The sequence below is a fragment of the Mustela lutreola genome, chromosome 1 (genome assembly GCF_030435805.1).
Source record: "Mustela lutreola isolate mMusLut2 chromosome 1, mMusLut2.pri, whole genome shotgun sequence".
Lineage (NCBI taxonomy): Eukaryota > Metazoa > Chordata > Mammalia > Carnivora > Mustelidae > Mustela > Mustela lutreola.
This window is the reverse complement of record NC_081290.1, coordinates 137208268-137231440: the sequence shown is the minus strand read 5'-3', so window position 1 is coordinate 137231440 and position 23173 is coordinate 137208268. Positions and strand designations below refer to the sequence as shown.

The window sequence follows — 23173 nt, the reverse complement described above, 5'->3', positions numbered from 1 at the left end:
AAACAGACAGAACTCCCTGGGGCCTCTTTGAAGAGGCACTAATCTCACTTATGAGTGCTCCACCATCATGATCTAATTATCTGCAAAGCCCTCGCCACTTAATACGGGAAGATATGTTCCAAGGCCCCTAGTGAATGCCTGAAACCATGGATTGTACCAAACCCTTTATATACTATGTTTTTTTTTTTTCTCTATGTGCCTACCTATTTATGATAAAGCTTAACTTATATATTGGGCACAGGACTAAATTGACAACAATAATTACTAATCAAGTAGAACATTACAATAATATGTTGTAATTAAAATTATGTGGATATGGTCTTTTCTTTCCCTTCCTTTTTCAAAATATCTTATTCTACCATGCTTACCTCCTTGTGATGATATGAGATGATGCAATGATAAGATGAACTGAGATGAATGAATGATATGACATTGCAATGTAGTTATTAGGCTACTATTGGCCTTCTGATACATGAAGGAAAAGCATTGTTTCCAAACTGCAGCTGACTGTGACTAGTTAACTAAAAACTATAGAAAGTGAAACCATGGCTAAGAGGGGACGACTTCACCATCACATTGCAGGTGAGGATTTCAACAGATGAATTTTAGGGGGACACAAACATTTAGTCCACGACAAATAAGAAAGTTCTTCTTTCATTCTTCCCTTGTTTTAGAACTTTTCTCTACCATATGGTTAGCCTAAAAGAGACCCAATCCATACCACAGAACAGGCCTATGATCATAGTCTTTCAGACTAACTGTTTTTGTTTCTTTTTTTTTTTTTTTAAAGATTTTATTTATTTATTTGACAGACAGAAATCACAAGTAGGCAGAGAGGCAGGCAAAGAGAGAGGGGGAGGCAGGCTCCCTGCCGAGCAGAGAGCCTGATGAGGGGCTCTATCTCAGGACCCTGGGAATCATGACGTGAGCTGAAGGTAGAGGCTTAACCCACTGAGCCACCCGGGTGCTCCCAGACTCATTGTTAATATGCTTAAGTAGGGAAGGCAATGGTGTAATTAGAATCTGGAAAATACTTTTCCCAAAACATTTTCTTACAAATTAATTAAATCTGCAAGTTTAAATTGCGTATTTTCTAGATTCTTCCTCTTGCATCTCACAATGACATATTGCAGTTTCTTCATGGGAATACTGCTATAACAATAGAATGGAGATTTTTATATCCAAGAAAGCGATATTAACATTTTCAAAATATTTTAACCATCATGTAAGTTTCAAAGTTGAAAAATACTATATAGCAACATTGTTTCCTTTTCTCTTTGACCTTGTTTCCCCAGTGATCAATCATGGAGTCCCTTAGAATTTACCGCGTTTCAGTTTCATTGTCACTGTTGCATATGGTGTTACTCTAATCACTTCTTAAAATAGCTTAGCAAGAAAAATATATTTCTAATATTTAATATCAAAAAGTACTTACAGAGTTAACATCATAGCCATTTGTATCCACTGGTCCCATCGTGTTTGATATTGAGCCACATTTTGTAATTCTGTAGTCATTTATGTCACTCACTAAATAGGATTCTGCTCAAAAGATTTGAGTCAGGCCCTATTGGAACCTATAGCATTATCAATTTACAGCCCCAAGAATATGACTAAAAAGACTTTTTGAATATTTTTAGTATTTGGACAAATACAATAATAGGCAACAAAAATTTCCAGTGTTTTTAGATTTAAAAATTAGACATTTTGTAATATTAAATTACCAGATATGGCAAACCATTAATTGGATAGATCAGTGCTAATGAAGAAGTCCTTTAGTAAATAGCAATTAGAAATTTTCACTTGCACCAGACTGAAGTACAGATTAAACTGTCTAACAAAATAAGCTGAAAGGTCTGTATCAGAAAATGCACCCTCATTTGATTTAGTCATCTGAGCAACCTAGAGGTTTTAATCTAAGAGCACCTAAGTAGGTGGCAGTCAGTGAAAGCTTATTTAACAACAGTCAGATCAGTACTTGCAAAGGATTTTTGTGTTTGTGTGAGCGATGATATTAATTAGAAATGACAAACTGAAGGCTATGAAAGACCCATAGGTTTACTGACTTACCTGCCAGGGTAATTATCACCATTGCTTTACTAAGGAAGTCTGCTATTGTTGAAGCTGCATTTCTGTTTAAGCAGCATCAACTTGCTGAAATTAGAAATATTTGGAAAAAGATTTTAAGAACTTTAATTCATAGGAGTGCCTTGGTTGCTCAGTCTGTTAAGCATTTGCCTTTGGTTCGGATCACAATCTCAGGGTCCTGGGATTGAGCACGGAGTTGGGCTCCCTGTTCTGCTGGGAGTCTGCTTCTCCCTCTCCCTCCAACCCTCTCTGCTGCTTGTGCTCTCTGTCTCACTCCAATGAATAAAATATTTTTTTTTTAAATGTAATTCATAAAATATGTTCTGAGTATTGCAATGTTTATTTTAAAATTTCCTTAGTTTGGGGCACCTGGGTGGCTCAGTCAGTTGAGCGTCCAACCTATCTCTTGGTTTCAGCTCAGTTCATGATCTCATGGGTGCTGAGATCCAGGCCCAGCTCAGGCTCCTCACCTGGCATGGAGTCTGCTTGGGATTCTTTCCCTCCGCCTCCCCCTCTCTCACTCACTCATGAATGCTCTCTAAATAAACAAACAAACAAACAAATCTTTAAAAAGTGAAAAGTGTTCTTAGTTATAAATTCTATCAACTTGTTTTGTCGGTCAGTATTACCACTGGTTCTATAAAATAGTTTTTTAAGATTTGGGGACATATGTAAAAGCTCTTTTTCTTTTTATGGTAGTTAAATTCTGGCAGTTTTATCTAAAGTTTTTTATAGACACTATAGTATCTGAATGCAGATTTGAGAAACTGAGACCCTGTTCTACATTCTTTTTCCAATTATGACTTGTTTTTCATTAATGTAACCTATCTGCATTGTGCAGTATTCATTACAAAAGAACATGCTCCATTGATGGATAATTGATTTTTGGTATCCAAATTTCAATGGTGAAATTTGTCACCTTTGATTTTGACTGTATGCTTTGTTGCCCTGAGATTGTGGATTAAGAAGACCTTAAATATTCTTATGGAGAATGGAGATTTTTTAAAAATGCCTTAGAAGAAAACAAAAGGAAATTTTTTCTTTATAAATGTTTAATTTACATACAATAAAAAGCAATAGTTTAAAATACACAGTTTGATGCATTTTGGTGAATGCAGATAATTGAATTAACAGTAGCTCAATTAAGAGAGAGGTCATATCCATCACTCCAGACATTCTTCAGACTACTTACTCTACCCTGCTCCTCCCAGTTTCCTACCCCCCATCCAGGCAAGCACTATTCTGAGCTGTTCTGATTTCTTTCACTTTAATTTAGTTTAGCTCATCCTATAACTTGATACAGATGGAACTATGTTCTTTGTATATTTTCATTTATGCCATTTTTGTTTGATATAATGTTTTTGAGATTTATCTAACATTATTGCATGTTTCAGGGGTTTGTTTTGTTTGATTGCTGAGAAGAATTCTCTTTGTATAACAACAATCACCCATTGATGGATATTTGGGTTAGTTCTTATAACTAAATATGCCATGAATATTTTTATAATAGTCTCTTTGTGAACATTCAAAATATTCTCTTGGATAAATTCAAAGATGTAGCATTGTTTAATTACACAACAAACTGCCAAAATATTTTTCAGAGCTATTGTGCAAGGTATTGATTTACTGCCTCTTATCTCCCCATTCACTTTTCATTGCCTGTTCTACAGTAATGGAACTAGATCTCCTAAGCATGGCCTGTAATAAACCAAATGTTAAGCTTCATCAATACAGGGTACTGCAAGGGTCTGTGGAGTGAAGGATTTCTCCTTCTGCTTCTGGAGTACCTCTGGGTCTCCTTCTACTCCAGTGATGCTTGAAGGAGAGACGTGCAAGGGGTGCTCCGCCACAGATGGATGACTAGTATGTACAATCCCATGGCAAGCTGGCATACCTGATCTTGGTGGGCACTGTCTATCCCAGGTACACACCCCACTCTCCCCACTCCATGGGGAGGGTGCCCCAACTCTGCCCATGCACATGTCTGCTAGCTTCAGCCCATCGCATACTGGATGAGTGTTGCCTACTTGCCAGTCCCAGCTGTGGTTCCCTTCCCTCCAGTCTCAGTGCACCTCTCCCAGAGAGGAGGGGGGAATGGGTGTGGTGTCGCCTACTTTGCCAGTGACTATGGACCAACTGGCTTTCACCCTATCCACCAAATAGGCTTCTGGGCCATCCAGTGCATTGCAACCTTCTCCAATGAGAACTGAATTCCACATCTGGGGAGAAAGTGCATCTTTCTAGTTTGGCTCTTCTGTTGATACTCTGTTTCATTATTAGAGTATCCCTTAGAGCTTTCTTTACTCCTTTAGAGTTATTCTTCTACCGTAATTAGAAATTCCTTATTTTAAACTTTCCCTATTTGAGTTACTATGTCTTTTGTCTCCTAATTAGACCTGGACTATTAACAGTAATTATAGCATTCTATACTCCCACCAGCCACATGTTTGGTTAGTTGATCTACATTCTTGCAAACACTTCTCTGTTCAGTTGTTTTGTTTGTTTTGTTTTGTTTTTTAACATTCCTTCTAGTGGTGAAGTGGCAACTTACTATACTTTTAATTTTATATCACATTGAGTAGACGATTTCAGGGCATTATCTCCTGATTCATACCCAAGATTAAATGGTCATTGATACAATTCCTTGTTATGCATATATGTCTCTGTATGTGCATACAAGTGTGTAAGCTATCTAATGGTAGTAGTGTTTGACACAGCTTTCAGAGGAAACAAATCTGTGTTTGGAAATTTCTTTCTTTTTTTTTTTTTTAAGGATTAGCTTCATTGTTCTTTAAAAGAGTTCATGTAGAAATTATTATTTTTACTTTTAAGTCGGTAAAAATAGAAGAGTAAACTTTATTTAGGAAAACGGTGACTTTAGAGTCAGTGGCTTTTATCAGACAGAGGTGTCCTAATAGAGAGCTGAGAAAAAGCAAAATGTCACTCAAAGTCAGCCACATATCCTCCCATCGGATAGTTAGTAGAGCTGTATAGCAAATTATAGAAGATTTTGTAGGACCTTCATAGCTATCAATAAAAATACAAATGATATTGCCAAATATGGTGCTTTCTCTATGTCTGGAAATATTTAAGGCACTTTACATACAGTCATGCTGAGTCACATGGACATTTTTTCAACTCAGTGTTAATTTTTAAAAATATTTCCTCCTTTTCATATAACAGCTCCTAAATGAGTTAAAGTACACAATTATAGAATATGTTATTTGGTATTTTAGAATTAGCTCGATTTCCTTAATTCCTATATGAAAACATTAAGGTATAGAATCATTGGGGGACATCATCAAAAACTACAGGTAAATATTATTTCAATAAGCCAAGACATTATTGACACATTAGTAGGGACTCTTCTTTATGATTCTATTTTAGGCACCCTCTTAGTAAGTGTTAACTGAATCATAGATATCTTTTTATCAAATATTAGAAAGAAAATCCTAAATTTAAATCTTTATGATGGGGATTCTCACTTTTGTCTATCAAATACAATTTTGAAATTGGAAACTAGTAAAAATAATAGTTTTTTACATATAATCAAGTATTCTGATGCATCTCTTCTGTAAAAGAAACACTGTTAACATTTATCACTTTAAGAAGTATTATGGATAATATAATATGTGGACAAAATAATGATAAACAGAAGAATGATATTTTTAAATTGTCAACAATATTTTAATACCAGAGTGTAATGACTGTCGGATGAAATTCTGTCTCGTAATAGTAGCTAGAGATCTTATTAACTTTGAGTTATCAATGTAGTAGTCATTTGCATTTCATACAATTGTATAAGATATGCTATTATTGAAATAAACATTGTGATATTTTGATATATATTTATGAAAAAATAAATTAATTCAACAATTGCATCAAAATCTGGCAGTGGTATAGACCTCCACATTTAATGTCTGTAATGGTGAGACCACAGTTAGAGTGGAAGAATTTTCTATAACTAAAGTAATGTTAAGGTTTAAAACTAAGAAAAGTCACTCCAAAGACTTGCAGCCACATTTAATCATATTTAGCGCCACAAAATTGGCTGTCAAAAGTCTAATTAACTATCAGGCATTAGCTCTATTTTCCATGCTGCTCACTTGCATAGCCTTTCATTGTAACATCTGGCAAGTTTAAAAAAATTCCCTAGAAAACTATTTCTTCCTATAGTTTTACAGCATAGAGTTTTAGTGAAATGAACTGTTGTTAAAACATCAACGGAAGCATATTCAGTGCGTCATTGGTGAACCGTGAAGGTTTTTAAAATATGTTTGAGTTACCGGTCACTTCATTTTATGTGAAAACACACAATTAAGTTTAGAGAGACATTTCACCAAGTGAATGCTGATGCGTACTTTGATTTCGCTATTTAGTGATATAAATTTTCCAACATTTTTCCAAAGTTGAAACCCGGCCTTCAATGGCACGCGATGAATGTTTAACTTAGTTTTTGTTTTCTTCATTTTTTTTTTTCAAATGGCTAAAGAATTCTTTCATTACTTAAGTATACTTATGTTACTAGTTGAAATTCAAACAGAAGGACATATTTGCTTATGTCTTTGGTGTACTAGTTGGAGATAAGCATCTCACAACACAAAGTTTTGATGATAAGAAAATATTATAATATCCAGGGAGTAAAGGCTAATAGTTTACACAGTACTACAGACTGAAAATAGACTTATTAATTAGTGGCAACAGAGGGCAAAATAACATGAAATAATATTTTTTTACTGTGGCCAGAAAAAAGTAATTATCACATAAGAGTTCCAGACACAGCTAAATTATCCTTTAAAAATGATTAGAGGGGTACCTGGTGGCTCAGTTGGTTAAGCATCCTGACCTTTGGCTAGGTCAGGATCCCAGAGTCCTGGAATCCACCCCAGTGTCTGGCTCCATACTCAACAGGGAGTCTGCTTCTCCTTTTCCCTAGGCCTGTCCCCCAACCTATGCTCTCTCTTTCTCACTTTCTGAAATGTCTTTAAAAAAATGAAAATGATTGGAAAATAAAGATACATTCAGAAAAATATATAAAAGGTATAGTACCAATTGCACATGCCAAAAGAACGATAAAACAATATGCTTCCACACATAAAATTATACAAGAGAACCCAAGGGCTCCTGGGTGGCTGAGTGGGGTGAGCCTCTGCCTTCAGCTCAGGTCATGATCTCAGGGTCCTGGGATCGAGTCCCACATCAGGCTCTCTGCTTGGCAGGGAGCCTGCTTTCTCCTCTGTCTCTGCCTGCCTCTTTGCCTACTTGTGATCTCTTCTGTCAAATAAATAAATAAAATCTTTAAAGAAAACAAAAACAAAAACAAAAACAATCAAACAACAACAAAAAAAGAGAACCCAAAAGGAAATGTAAATTCCAAGAAGCAGTGATGGGTAAATGGCAGATTTTATGATTTTAAATAAGCTATAACAGTAAAAATAATAACATTTATTATTATTATTTGTGTGTGTAAACACTTCAAGGAAATCAGTGAAAGAGAGTTTTGACTTCCAAACTAGCAGAAGAAAAAAGGTACTAAATAAGATATAATTGGGTGGCTGGGTGGCTCAGTCTTTTAAGCATCTGCCTTCAGCTCAGGTCATGATCTCAGGGTCCTGGGATCAAGCTTCCTGCTCAGTGGGGAGTCAGTTTCTCCTTCTCCCTCTGCCTGCCACCCCGGCTCCTGCTCTCTCTCAAACAAACAAATAAATAAATAAATAAAAAGAAAGAAAGGTTAAAAAATATAATTAACACACTATGAGGCAGGAAAGAAGAAGTAAAAACAAAGAAAAAAACCCCTGCAAAATAGAAAGCACAAAATAGGGCACCTGGATGCCTTAGTCAGTCGAGTATCAGCGTTGGGCTTTGGTTGGGATCCTGGAGTCCTGGGATCAAGCCCTGCATTGGGCTCAACCTCTATTGTTCCCCCTGCTTTTATCTCTTGCTCTCTCTCTGTCAAATAAATAAATAAAATCTTTTTAGAAAGCACAAAGCAAAGTGAGAAGAAAGAGTACAATTAAATAAAAAAAAAAATCACATTTGAAACAGAAGAGGAGATAGGTCATCTTAGACTGGGCTTGTAAATCCATCTAAGAATTCTTGAGAACAGTCTTAAACTATAAAAATTAAGAATTAAAAATAAAGGAATTCAGACAAAAGTTAACTGGGCAAATACTAATAAAAAGAAAATTAGTTATAACAATATATTTTTAAAGATTTATTTATTTATTTATTTGTTTGTTTGTTTTTGAAGATTTTATTTATTTATTTGACAGACAGAGATCACAAGTAGTCAGAGAGAGAGAAGCGGAAGCAGGCTCCTGCTGAGCAGGGAGCCCAATGCAGGGCTCAATCCCAGGACCCTGAGATCATGACCTGAGCCGAAGGCAAAGACTTAATCCACGGAGCCACACAGGCTCCCCAGTTATAGCAATTTTAATAACAGAAAAAGTCCACAAATGGTGGAAGTGAGGAATGGGATGTTTATTCAATCGATTCAGATTTAGTTGTCTCAGAATACCTATTCCAACAGACCAGTGCTTGACACTCTCAAAATCCTCTTTTTTTTCTGCTCCAAAGGTAGCCTTGTTCCCATGCCCGTCTTTACACTCAGTTCCCCTAGAGTGGATTCTTATTCTTTCTCCGCTGGACATTCTTAGTTTCCTTGTCTTGATCAAATATTATTCAAAGCATAACCAAATTTTATGAGTGATCTCTTTACCATAAAACACAATTATGTCACTCTCCAAATTAAAATCATTAAGTGACATGGCATTTCTAAAAAGGAGAGTTCCAAAAGGTAATAAGCTTTCATCTGCCTCCCCAGTGTTTTTTCCTAGTACTTTCAGGCAGCATGCACATTTTATATTTCATTGATCATGAACCATCTGTCATTCCAAGGATAGAGCATACTTTTTATATCTTATGCAATTCATACTATCTTCTTATATGGAGTTTTCTTTCATTTTGCTTATTGTGCATATTTCAAAACCTACCTAAGTTTGCATTCATCCTAATTATCCCTCATTCACCACTATATGTCTCCTTAAACTGTGTGTGTATATGTGTTTTCACATAACTAAATGTATATACACAGTAAATATGTATGGGTATAATTTCCACTTAACAATGTATTCTAATTGTCATATATATATATAAAAGATATATATATATATATATCTTTTCCAATTAAAATATTGAGTCTGTTGAGGACAGGATCCATTCCATGTAGGATATCTGGTGCCAAAATGTATGCTGAAATCTAATAACATGTTTTGAAAGAAGAATGTTAATTTGGCATTCAGTCCAAAAGCTTGACTTTTATAGATGAACCCATCAAGCTACATAAATATTACTAGTTTTTACTACAAAAACTAGTAATATTTGTCTTTGAAAAATCTGAATCAATATTGGGAATATTAAGTTTTTATTATATTTGTCAAGATTTTAAGAAATCTTTTCTCTGGTGTTGATTTAACTAAGGTAACTGGTTCAACATTAGCCCCACTAAAAGTAAAATGCAGAATTATTTAAAAGTGCTTTAGCCTAAAGTCATTGCGATTTAATCTTCTAAAAAGCTACACATTTTTTTGTGTATAAACACTGTTAAATTCCAGAAGTGAGTTTTTACAGATTAAGAGTTCTGATCTTGAAGTTTATTTCAGAAGGGGGTGGGATTATGGACATTGGGGAGGGTATGTGCTTTGGTGAGTGCTGTGAAGTGTGTAAACCTGGTGATTCACAGACCTGTACCCCTGGGGATAAAAATATATGTTTATAAAAAATAAAAAATTAAAAAAAAAAAAACCAAAACACCAAACTATATAAAAAAAAAAAAAAAAGAAAGGTTTCTTTCTGCTTGTCTTTGAGTCAAAACATCCATCTCCTCCTATCTTTGGACTCAAACTCAGACAGTAACTTACACCATCAGCTCTCCTGATTCTCAGGCCTTTGGACTCATATGAGAACTTACCATGGGGTCTCCAGCTTACTGGCAGCAGATTTTGGAATTCTCAGCCTCCATAATCACATGAGTCAATGCCTTATAGTAAAGATAGATAGATAGATAGATAGATAGATAGATAGATAGATAGATGCATCTGTTGGTTCTGTTTCTCTGGAGAAAACAGACTTGATGTCAATAAACCAAATGCTAACAAAAAACAAAAAGAGTTCTGATCTTGAAGTTTATTTCAGTTCTTGATACAAACAATAATACCTATCTTTGCACCTTAATGACTCACTTTTTGCCTTTCCCTCTTTGAAGACCACCTGCATGAAACATGAAAACTAATGATTCTTCTGCTGCGATGGGAATTCAGCACCTTTCAGTCATTTTCTCTGTTTGTTTTCTTGACCCAACATCTGTATTGCATGTCCTTACTTATTGGTTGCCTTGATGTAAGGACCTCTTCTCAAGAATTAGATCTTTTCAAACTGACATACCTGTCTACAGTCATGTTTGTTTCCTGTTCTCACCTACCCTTGCTGTCTCAGGTACTTCCACCATTAGCAGCTGGGTCAGGCTGGATATGTCCTAGCTTTCTCTGGTCTAGCAATGAGTGGGGGATTCTGGACTAAAAAACAAATATTCTGGTGAAAGAGTGAGGGAAATTCTATATCACAAGTGAAATGCAACCACACCACGAGTGCAAATATAAAGCATTCAGACAGCCTTTTTTTTTTTTTTATAACAAAACTAAAAAGAAGTATTAGTTATGTCCCCAGGTTAGTTCACATCAGAAAGATTACGAAAGATTAAGACAGAAAGAACATAGCCAGATGAATTTGAGTGTGCTAGCTGAAATCTTCCTAGGGATCATGGTACTGGATGCTTGAGAAAAAATACACTAACACAATAATACAGAATAGAATAGGAGATGTTAATTTGAAAAAGATGGAAAGAAAAGGATAGCAACAGAAGGAGGTGATGAATTTATGCCAGGCTTTTTTAAAATACAGGATTGAGTCTAATCCATGGGCTTCAGCCAAGGGGAAGATGGTTGTGTTATTGTTGTGATTTCAAGAATAAAATCTCAAGCATCTGTATTTACAGTGTGTGATGTTTTATAATTTTTAAGCTGCCAACAATGTAAGTTCTATTCAAAAATACAGATGGTTAAAATCACATGCACAGAAAGTGATCTTTTCCTTACTGTAGATCCTATGTATCTGGTTCTTCATGTTCACTTTCTATTGTATTTTCAATCTCCTGACAAATACTACTACTCTTTCATTTGATCATTTCTATAGAATTGTATGTAAAATTTTATTAAATTAATTTTCATGTGCTGTATTTGTTCTGATAATTTCTTTCTCATTCTATGTCAATTTTGGGGTTCTTTTATTTGTACTTTTTTGTACTTTTATTAAGTAGGTATAATGTAAGAGGTGTCATGGAACTTTAGAAAATTATCTAATGTAAGCTGTATAAGATAAATAAAACTAAAAGAAATAAGTAAAGATAATTATTAATGGTCTGAATTTGGTGTATAACTAGATTAGATTAATCCTGATAGTTTCACATGTACAAATACATGTGAAATTATTTTTATTATTTTATTTCAAAACAAATACACTCCTTTTTCAGAATAATGTATGTTAGGTTAAATATATTCACAATGAGTGTAGGACATATGAATATAGATAAAATTGTATGTATAATGACATTTTTTTTAGCCAGAATTGTTTGATTTCAATCAATATTTGAAAGTGGTATTCGCAATTAAAAGTCAAAATAGGGGGCACCTGTTGGTTAAGCATACAACTCTTGGTTTCAGCTCAGGTCATGATCTTGGGGTCCTGGGATCAAGCCCTACATCATGGAGCATGGAGCCAGCTTGAGATTCTCTCTCTCCCTCTTCCTCTGCCCTTCCCGCTCATGTGCCTCTCTTTCTCGCTTTCAAATAAATAAATAAAATATTAAAAATTAAAAAAAAAAAAAAAAAAATATTTTAAAAAATCAAAATAGACTAAAGATTAGAAATATCACAAAACATTTTAATGCTTTCTAAGTTATTGTATGTACTTTCTTTTATGTTGTCTGACAAGAATTCATACAGGTCTAAAGTGCAAGAGTTCAATGAGACAATTTTCTAATTAATGATAGTTTAAACTGTGATAGTATGAGAATGTTCTAGCAACTTGCATTTGCATGGTGAACAAAGTATATTCAACATTTCTTAGAGAATAAAATAACTACTTTTGTTTATCTTATGTTTTAAAATTTCTCTGAAATTAAGAAAAACTATAATTGATCTAATCATTGACTATTAATTTTTTTTCTCAGAAGAAACTTAACAGATGCACTTGAACATATTATTATGATGTAAGATGTCTACTAGTGAACATATGATCAACTCTATATGTTAGTATTTTTAATTTTAAATCTCATGAGTATTTGAAATCTCAAAAAAGAGTTTTGTAGAAATATACTTCTTGGAGAAAGAAAATGTGTAAGTTTTTATAAGATTGATCGATTGGTTTTAGAAAGAGAGAGAGCATGAACGGGGATTGGCGAAAGGAGAGAGAATCTCAAGCAGACTTCCCACTGATGTGCAGCCTGAACCAAAATCAAGAGTTGTGTGCTCAAAGACTGAGTCAACCAGCACCCCAAAATATGTTTTTATATATGAGCACCTATATATGTAGTTTTTATCTGTATTTGATTGAAATTGGGTTCATTTATTGTTTATTAAAATGTATTAACTTGGGCGCCTGGGTGGCTCAGTGGGTTAAGCCGCTGCCTTCGGCTCAGGTCATGATCTCAGGGTCCTGGGATCGAGTCCTGCATCGGGCTCTCTGCTCAGCAGGGAGCCTGCTTCCCTCTCTCTCTCTCTCTCTGCCTGCCTCTCCATCTACTTGTGATTTCTCTCTGTCAAATAAATAAATAAAATCTTAAAAAAAATAAAATAAAATGTATTAACTTTAGTTAGGTTATTGATTTAACACATTCATAAAACTAAATTTGATTTGTACACCAAATGCTAACTCTAGTTTCCTCTAAGTTTAAAATTTGAAGAGACCAGCTCTTTCATGGTCAGTGAAAAGCTCAGGGCTCTCCCAAATACTTCTTCATATTCTAAATACACATCTTTCAGGTCACCTGTGCTCCATTTTTCTACATGCATTAGAATTTTGTTTTCAGTTTCCATCTTGCATGAGTTCTTTTCCTCTCAGTTGTGACATGTACCCAAAGTGGACATTCAGTGCCTGTTTCTTATTTGTGCCAACTCCCTCCTTGGCTTTCCACACACAAAATCACAAAAAATATCACCAAACATCACAAATAGTGATTACCAATAACAGTATTATTCATAATAAACAGAATGTAGAAACAACAAAATTTCCCTCAACTAGTGAATGGATAAATAAAATATAGTATATCTATATAATGATATTTAGCAATTTAAAGGAATGAAGTAGTGTTGCATTCTAGAACATGGTTGGACCTTGAAAACATTGCCCCAAACAAGGGAAACCAGTCAGAGAAGACCACATAATGTATAATATCATGTACATAAAATATTCAGAATGGGCAAATCTGTAGAGACAGAAATTATATTAGTGGGTACTCTTATTAGGGATTGTGAAGGAGTTAGGGTAGTTGGCGTGGTAATTGGAAGGTGATAATTAAAGGGTATCATTTCTTTGAGGTAATAAAAATTTTCTAAAATTTATTATGATAATAGTTTCATAGCTGTGAATATACTGAAAACGACAGAATTTCAAGATGAAAAGAATGAATTGTATGCAAGTTATAGCTTATTAAAACTGTTATTTAAAATATCACCAACAAATCACACAATCTTTGTGTTGGCATCCACCAAGAGAGACATTTTGTTTAGAAAAATAGTGGTTCAAATTTCAAGCAAGATTTAAAAATGACAATGCAATATCTCAATTATTACCCTGATGCACTCAGCCGGTTCCTAGTGTAGCTGTAGACTTTTCTTATATATCCAAAGATTTATTAATGCCCACTAACATCTTTTGGGTTTAATCCTTTATCTCCTCCCACCTACATCTCTCTAGGGAAAACAAAAGTAGAAATTATTATTGTCTACTGACAGAAGTATTACAGTAACACACCCCAACTTTATCTCTACATCTTTACTGCTTAGAAAACAACAACTATAGAAAAATTTTGTGTTGAAGTTTCCGTTTTGTTTACACATTGTTTGATCATAGGCAGGTATTTTATCTTCTGAATGGAATAAATAAGACAAAACTGCAGCCATTTATGAACTCTGAGTTAGGAAGGTAGAAATAGAAGCATCTCAAAAGAGGAAGAATGTGAAGAAAATTTAGAGCTGAACTTCTATGTAAAGTCCTTGATCAAATTGTTTGATGAGATTAGATACCTCCATTTCTCAGAAACATATCTTAATATTTTCTGAACAATTTTTTTTTAGCTTTAGATCCAGCTAAAGATCCATGCCTAAAGATGAAATGTAGTCGCCATAAAGTATGCATTGCTCAAGATTCTCAGACTGCAGTCTGCATTAGTCACCGGAGGCTTACACACAGGTAAACATTATTAAATTAAATTCCACTGATTGAATAGTGTTCCTTACCATGTATAACTGCTGAGTGTAAATATTTGGCAATATCTGCTAAGCTTTTATCCAGAGTTTTATTGAAACAATTTTAGAGGCTTGGTTAATTCAATTATAATTCACTTGTATTAAACATTGTAATCAATCAGAATTACTATGGATTACAGAATTTAGGCATATATTATTAAAAAAGAGGATTTTGTGAAGATTGGATTAAAGTCTTATATCTGCATACTTACATTTTTTCTGTTTTAAGGAATAAGTACAATTTTGTTACCCTCTAAATATTTATGCTTATGCCTTGTTAAATGTCATATTTTCCTGAAGGGATAATTGGAAACCAAGCCAAAGGGGAAAAAATGAGAGATGTTCATAAAAAAAGATGAAAAGTCACAATATAGAAACATGAACCTAGAACCCTTGAGGACACTTTACTCTAAGGAAGCACTCATACTGGTGGAGTCCTTGTAGTCTGGAAGTTTATTCAAAATTTAAAAGAAGAAAGGGTTTTAAATATTTTTTTTTTATAATGATATCACTGCTTTTGTCAGATAGGCTCTATTTCGAGGAGGATTGGTAGTTTAGAAATATCCTGTAAAGTTTCATGCTGCGTCCTAAGGATTGAAGCATGCCCCAACCAAAAGTAAAATCACTGGGTAACTGACTGAAGCAAGCAGGCATATTCATTCCCTTTATTACTTTAAAAAGAATTCTCTTTGTGAGAACACTTTTTTTTTTTTTTTTGATATTGGATCTGTATTACTCTCACATCAAATGAGCAAGGGAATTTCACTATTTGGGTATGTTCGGGGATTAATTGCATTTTGATTTCAGTGTACTTACTTTAAAGTCTATTATTCAAACACACCAACAGAGATTAAAAACATTAACGAATAAGAATGTAACATTTCTAGAAAATGGAAAAATTTAAATTTTGTTGGCTTTTCTTATTGATATAAAAGTACATATGCATAAAACGCCTTATTGTATGCTGAATGGAGTCAAGGAAGAGCTTATTCCATAATGCCACGTCTACAGTGTCAGGTTTCAAGTGTCAAGGCAGACTAATGCAACCAAGATAAAGAATTTAGGAATGAGTTCACTTGGGATGAAAGATTCATGGCATATCAGTAGTGTATTTGCAGAAGTAAGAGAGAGAGAGGGAGAAAGCGGGCAAGAGTTTTGGAATTCAAAATGTAAAAGATTTCTAGGAAACAGTGTTGTTATAAAGTTAATGCATTGTGGGAGGACACAAAATGGGAAAGCAGAACTATCAACAAAATATTCCCCACTCAATCATGTCCTCTGTTAATTTTACCAAGGGCCTCTGAAACTTTGGGCCAGAATTTTATTATTCTATTTATTTCCATAGGATTTCAAAAAGCTTCTGAATTTCTTGGACTAATATTAATTAATCATCAAAATTTTAAATATTAATGTACAAGCATAAGTATGGAGGGGATGAGGAAGAGTTAATTTTTACTTCAGGAATCAGTAAGAGGGTGGTATTGGAAAGATTTCCTGTATAATCCCTCACCTAAATTGCAGAGATGTAGTCAATTCATTTCATAAAAATGCCAAAACTGTTTCATCACAAGTTTCAGAGACCCTGAGAAAGATTTTCATCTATACACATTTAACACTTCATTGGCCATTTCACCTCTGGTCCTCTGAACCAAGTCAAAGAGCAACTGAAGACCTCACAGCTAATCTCATGCCTGGGGGCAGAGACCACAATTTCTGAATGCTGAAGCCAGGAGAAGTTAAAGTAACTGACTCGAGATCACTGAGAATTTTCAGAGCATTGATCCAATAAATACATACTGACACCAAAGTCCATGCTTTTTACAACTGTGCTGTCTCACTGCTTCTCTAAATTATTAAAAACAAAACAAAACAAAAACAAACAAAAACATGTTACTACAGACAAAAAAAAAAAAAAAAAAAAAAAACCTTTCTTAACATGATAAAGGCTCAGGGGCGCCAGGGTGGCTCAGTGGGTTAAAGCCTCTGCCTTTGGCTTGGGTCATGATCCCAGGATCTTAGATCAAATCCCGCATCAGGCTCTCTGCTCACCAGGGAGCCTGCTTCCTCCTCTCTGGCTGCCTGCCTCTCTGCCTACTTGTGATCTCTGTCTGTCAAATAAATACATAAAATCTTAAAAAAAAAAAAAACAAAACAAAACATGATAAAGGCTCAGAACCAATAGCTAGAATATTTCTTAATATAAACAGGTGAACTGTCCTGAAGAGAGCACCATTGCTATCTCTGCCTTTGGTATAGTAGGAGGCTGGGGAAGTTGGGGAGACTACTATGTCTTAAGTAGGTGGAATTCTAAGTGTTTTATATAAATAGTATTTAGCCCTGTTCTACTCTGATAGACGCTACTATAAAATTTGCACTCAATACACACTGTATTCAAGAAATAAATAACTAGTTTCCAAAGAATTGATTTTAAGATTAATATTTGATATGCTTTATTTGCTTTGAGGATGTCAGTACATAGTGAATGTTTATACAACACTTAGGGAAGGAGAGTTTTACCAAGCAGTTTGATCAGTAAAAGTTGGCTAATATAAATATAGCAGTTCTTAAATCTGGGTGTTGTGTGTATGATATGGGGATGAGGTACAGAAAACAAGGAAAACAGTTTAATTAATCAATTCTGGTCACTTACATAGTTTAGATTAGAGATTATTACTGTTTTTATTTAATGAAACCACTTATCATTTTTTCCCCATAAAAGAGAAAATGGAATTTTTTGTTTGCATCTGTAGGAAGAATCCTATTTTTCAAAGATGTTTTCCTAATTTCTCTATCCCTCTCAAACTAGATGACATATCCATTTTTCCATTACCTTAGAATGCTGAACTCATTTTGAAATATTCATATGCATTTGTAATATATGTATATATATATAATATATATAATATATTGTCTAACATAATGTATATGTAATATATTATCTAACATTAATCTCCATCAACTGACAGGAAGTTTCATGAAGTCAGTGTCTATGTCTTACTACTTTATAATCAGCTTGACATGCTGGCTAGTATATATTTTCTTTGAAGAATATATTAAAATAGCTTTTATTTTTGAATGCTTAGAGAAGAAAATTGAGTAGTTTGATCATTTGAACTGGTCAACATAGATAATCTAAGTGGAAGTTATTTTCTGTGTGCTTTGTGCTTATTTGTTGAACATAGTCTGGAAAGGATATAGAAGTCATCAACAAATATCTTTAATAAATTTGTTGAGAAAGAAGGGTTCAAGATGGCAGTGTAGAAAAATCATGAACTTACCTCCTTTCATGGACACAATAAATTTATAACTACATGTGGAATAATTTCCTCTGAAAAAGACCTAAAAACAATGAACAGAGCCTCTCCAACAAAGGAAAAAGGGGTACACTTTGAAACACACACACACACACACACACACACACACCAGGAATGGTAATCCATAATCAGGATGGATCTCAAAATATAGAACTTTTCCTTAAGAATTGAAGGGTCTATTCTCTGTGTCAGGACCCCAACCCCTAGGTCCTTCACAGGACAGGTGAGTGCCCCAAATGTCTTCCAATGGGAATTACATCCAGAAAAACCATAGAACTGTAAGGAACAGAGAACATGCTCTTAAGGGGCTTGTGCACAGGCTCACTTGCCTTGGGATCCAGCCCAAAATCAAGTGTTTGAAGAGTACCCAGAACACATGTGAAATAGATGTAATTACTGATCTTAAAGCATCTGCTGGAAAGACAATAATTTGGGGCTCTCTCTGAGGACAAAGGCATTCTTAGGTGCAATTTTTACAAACTAATTTCAAATGCAGGTGCTGGTGGATACTACTTAGAACTCTCCCTCTAACCTGTTAGCACCAGAAGGTATTCCCTACTGAGGGCCCCACCAACTCTTATGCTGCAGCCACACATCACATGTGGCCTCGAGTGAGAGACATACACACCTCTGTGCCACATAGCCATATGCTACAACTGGGCCAGGGGAAATCCTTGCTCATTCCCATCTTGTAGCTGCAGCCTCACAACAGCAGGTGGATGCACACAGCTCACGTAAAAGATACCTGTGGTTGCCAGGGAAGATAGCACTTCTGAACCCTACACTATCTCTTACATTAGGATATATCCTACATGAGACCACTCCTTTAAGATGGGAAGTGGTAGCTGATCTGCCTAATACATAGAAGCAAACACAGAAAGTCAGGCAAAATGAGTAAAGAGAAGACTTTTCCAAACAGACAAGAAAAAGCCTCAGCGGAAAACTGTAACAAAACAGAAATAAGCAATTTGCCTGATATAATTTTAAAGTAATGGTCATAAAGATGCCCCCTGAACTTGGGAGTAAGATGGATGAACACAGTGAGAACTTTAAATAAAGAGATAGAAAATATAAGAAAGTGCCAAATTAAAAAAAATTATAAAGCTGAAGAATACAATAACTAAACTAAAAAATAACCATTGAGTAGCTCAAAAGAAGACTGAATGAAGCAGAAGAATGGATCAGTGAGTTGGAAAACAACTCAACAGCATTCACCCAAACAGAGCAACAAAAAGAAAAAAGAATTATAAAAAGTGAAGATATTTTAAAGGACCTTTGAGAAAGAATTAAGCAGAATAACATTTGCATTATAGAGGTGTAAAAAAGAGAAGAGAGAGAAAAGGCCAGAAAACTTTTTTGAAGAAACAATGGCAGAAAACTTTACTAATCCAGGAAAGAAAACAGACATATAGGTCCAAGGAGCACAGAGAATTCTAGACAAGATGAATACCAAGAGATCCACAGTAAGACATATTATAGTTCAAATGTAGAAGTTAAACAGAAAAAACAAACAAACAAACAAACAAACTTAAAAGCAGCAAGAGAAAAACAACTTGTTACAAAAAAGGGAAACACATAACTTTACCAGAAGATTTTTGACACGAACTTTGGCTGCCAGAGGGAGTGGCATCATATATTCAAACTATTGAAAGAAAAAAAAAAAAAAAAAAAAAACTTTCAGCCAAGAATTCTTTACCCTGTAAGGTTATCCTTCAGAATTGAAGTGGAGATTAAGAGTTTTCCAGACAAGCTGAAAATGAAGAGGCTCATCACCACTAAACCAGCCTTACAAGAAATGATAAAGGGACTTCTGTGAATAGAAAAAAAAAAATTGGCCCTAATTAATCACAAGAAAACACATGAAAGTAAAATAGTTCACTGGAAAAGATAAATATATAACATAGATAATGAATCCATCAATTATAAGACAAGCATGAAAGTTAAAGTCAAAAGTAATAAAATTAACTAAAACTACATTAATTAGTTAAGGGATGTATAATATAAAATGATCAACTTAGGGGCATCTGGGTGGCTCAGTTTGCTCACTTTGGCTCAGGACATGATCTTGGAGTCCTGGGATCAAGCCCCACATTGGGCTCTCTCCTCAGCAGGGACTCTGTTTCTCCTTCTTATTCTGTCTTGCTCTCACTCTTGCTCAAATAAATAAATAAATAAATTCTATTAAAAAAAGATCAACTTAACCACCTGTTACATACACAGGATGTCATATGTGAAACTCATAGTAACCATAAAGCAAGAACTTACACTAAAATTAAAGAGGTAAATAAATAAAAGAATCTAAATATAACACTAAAGAAAATCACCAAACCACAAAGAGACAGGGAAAAAAGAAAAAGACAGCTAGAAAACAATTAACAAAATGGCAATAAGTGCATACCGATCAATAATTGTTATCAATGTAAATGGGCTAAACTCTTCAATCAAAGACATGGTGGCTGAATGGATAAGGAACATAACCCATCTAATATGCTATCTAAAAGAAACCAACATTATTTTTTTAAGTTTATTTAGTTAGTTAGTTATCTAGTTATTAGTTATGTAATCTCAAGAGCCAATGTGGGGCTCAAACTCATGACCTCAAGATCAAGAGTCACATGATCTTCGAACTGAGCTGGCGAGGTGCCCTGAGACTGACTTTAGAAGTAGGGTCATACACAGACTGAAAGAGGAGGAATGGAAAATGATTTCCATGAAAAATGAAACTGAAAGCTCTTTTAGCTATACTCATATCAGAGAAAATAGACCAAAATAAAGACTGTATAACAGACAAAGAGGGACATTACATGATGATAAAGGGACAATCCAACAAGAGGATATAACAATTTTAAATATCTATATACTTAACATAGAACACCTAAATAAAGTAAATATTAAGTACCTAAAGGGGACAATTGACAACAATACAATAATAGTAAGAGATGTTAACATCAAAATTATATAATTTCATATATTATTCAGACAAGAACTCAATAAGGAACCATCAGATCTAAATGATAACATCAGTCCAAATGGACTTAATATATATAGAACATTCCATCCAAAAGCAGCACAATATGGATTATTTTCAAGTGCACATGAAATATTCTCCTGGGTAGATCACACGTTGAAACACAAAATAATTCTCAATAAATTAAAGAAGGTTGAAATGATATCAATTATCTTTTCCTGCAACTACAGTGGTGTGAAACCTGAAAACAATTACAAATTGAAAACAGGAAAAAAAAAAACATAAAAATGGGGAGATTGAATAATGTGCTATTGAACAACAATAAGATCATTGAATAAATTGAAGAATAAATTTAAAAAAAGAGTACTTAGAGACAAATGAAAACAAAAATAGGATATACTAAAATCTATAGGATGCAGCAAATACAGTTCTAAAAGGGAAGTTCATATCAATAAAAGCTTACTTCAAGGAGTGAAAAAAAGGGAAAAAAACTTAAGTAAAAAAAAATCTAAATTTATACCTAAGACAATTAGACAAAGAAGAACAAATGAAGCCCAAAGTTAATAGAAGGAAAGAAATAATAAGGATCAAAGTAGAAATAAGTAATATAGAAAGTAAAAACACAATAGTAAAGATCAGTAAACTGAGAATTGGTTCTTTGAAAACATAAGCAAAATTGACAAAGAATTAGACTAACCAATTATAAAAAAGAGGGTTCAAATAAATCAAATCAGAAATAAAAGAGTAAGTTATAGCTGATACCATAGAAATACAAAAGATTATTAAAAAATTACACATCTCTATCAACAAATTGAACAAACTAGATGAAATAGATAAATTTCTAGAAACACATGATCCTGTAAGACTGAATTATGAAGAAATAGAAAATCTAAATAAACTAATTTCTAGTGATACCGAATGGGTAATAAAAAATATCCCAAGAAATGAAAGTCCAGGACCAATGGTTTCACTAGTGAATTCTGCCAAACATTCAAAAATTTAACACCTTTTCTTCTCAAACTCTTCCAAACAGTTGAAGATGAAGAATACTTTCAAACTCATTTTATGATGCTAGCCTTAACCTAATTCCAAAATCAGAGAAGGACAGTACACACACACACACACACACACACACACACACACACACACACACGAAGAGCAGTATCCTTCATGATATAGATCCCAAAATCCTCAACAAAATATTAGCAAACCAAATTCAACAATACATTAAAAGGATTATTCCCCACAATCAAGTGGGATTTATTCTTGGGTTGCAGGGATGGTTCAATATCCACAAATCTATCAACATAATACCCTACATTAAAAAGAAGAAGAAGAAGAAGAAGAAGAAGAAGAAGAAGAAGAAGAAGAAGAAGAAGAAGAAGAAAAATCATATGACCATCTCAGTAGATGCAGGGAAAAAAAATGGCAACAACCAGCATTCAGAAACTCTCAATAAAATGGTTACACAGAGGAAACATACCTGAACTTAGTAAAGGTTATATACAAAGAAACCCACAACTTACATCATTCTCAATAGAGAAAAACTAAATGTCTTTCCATAAGATCAGTAATAAGACAAGGATTCTCATTCATTCAATTACTTTCATTAAACATAATATTGGAAGTCCTAGCCATAGTAATAAGGTAAGAAAAAGAAGTAAAAGCCATCAAAATTAGAAGGAAATAAGTAAAACTGTCACTATTTGCATGTGATATAAATGATACTATATGCATAAAATTCTGAAGTTTTAAAACATACATAGATAATAAATAAATTCAGTAAAGCTTAAGGATACAAAAATCTACATACAGAAATCTGTTGCACTTCTATACATTATAACAAACTATCAGAAAGTGGTATTAAGAAAACAATTCCAGGGGCTGCCTGGATGGCTCAGTGGGTTAATCCTCTGCCTTCGGTTCAGGTCATAATCTCAGGGTCCTGGGATTGAGCCCCACATCAGGCTCTCTGGTCGGCAGGGGGCCTGCTTCCTCCTCTCTCTCTGCCTGCCTCTCTGCCTGCTTATGATCTCTGTCAAATAAATAAATAAAATCTTAAAAAAAAAAAAAAGAAAGAAAACAATTCCATTTAAAATTACATTGAAAAGAATAAAATACCTAGATATGAATTAAATCAAGGAGGTGAAAGACCTATACTCTAAAAACTATAAGACATTGATGAAAAAAAGTGACAAAGATGCAAAAAAAATGGAAAGATATCC

General features: G+C 34.1%; 1 protein-coding gene across 2 annotated transcripts in view; it reads left to right on the top strand.

Annotated features, from left to right (window-relative positions):
• SPOCK3 (SPARC (osteonectin), cwcv and kazal like domains proteoglycan 3) overlaps positions 1–23173 on the top strand; it is a 489739-nt gene that overhangs the window by 193551 nt on the left and 273015 nt on the right. For both annotated transcript variants that reach the window (XM_059174767.1, XM_059174763.1), the window contains exon 4: positions 14496–14610. In XM_059174767.1, the coding sequence (XP_059030750.1) occupies positions 14496–14610 (115 nt within the window). The remainder of the gene's footprint in view (positions 1–14495; positions 14611–23173) is intronic.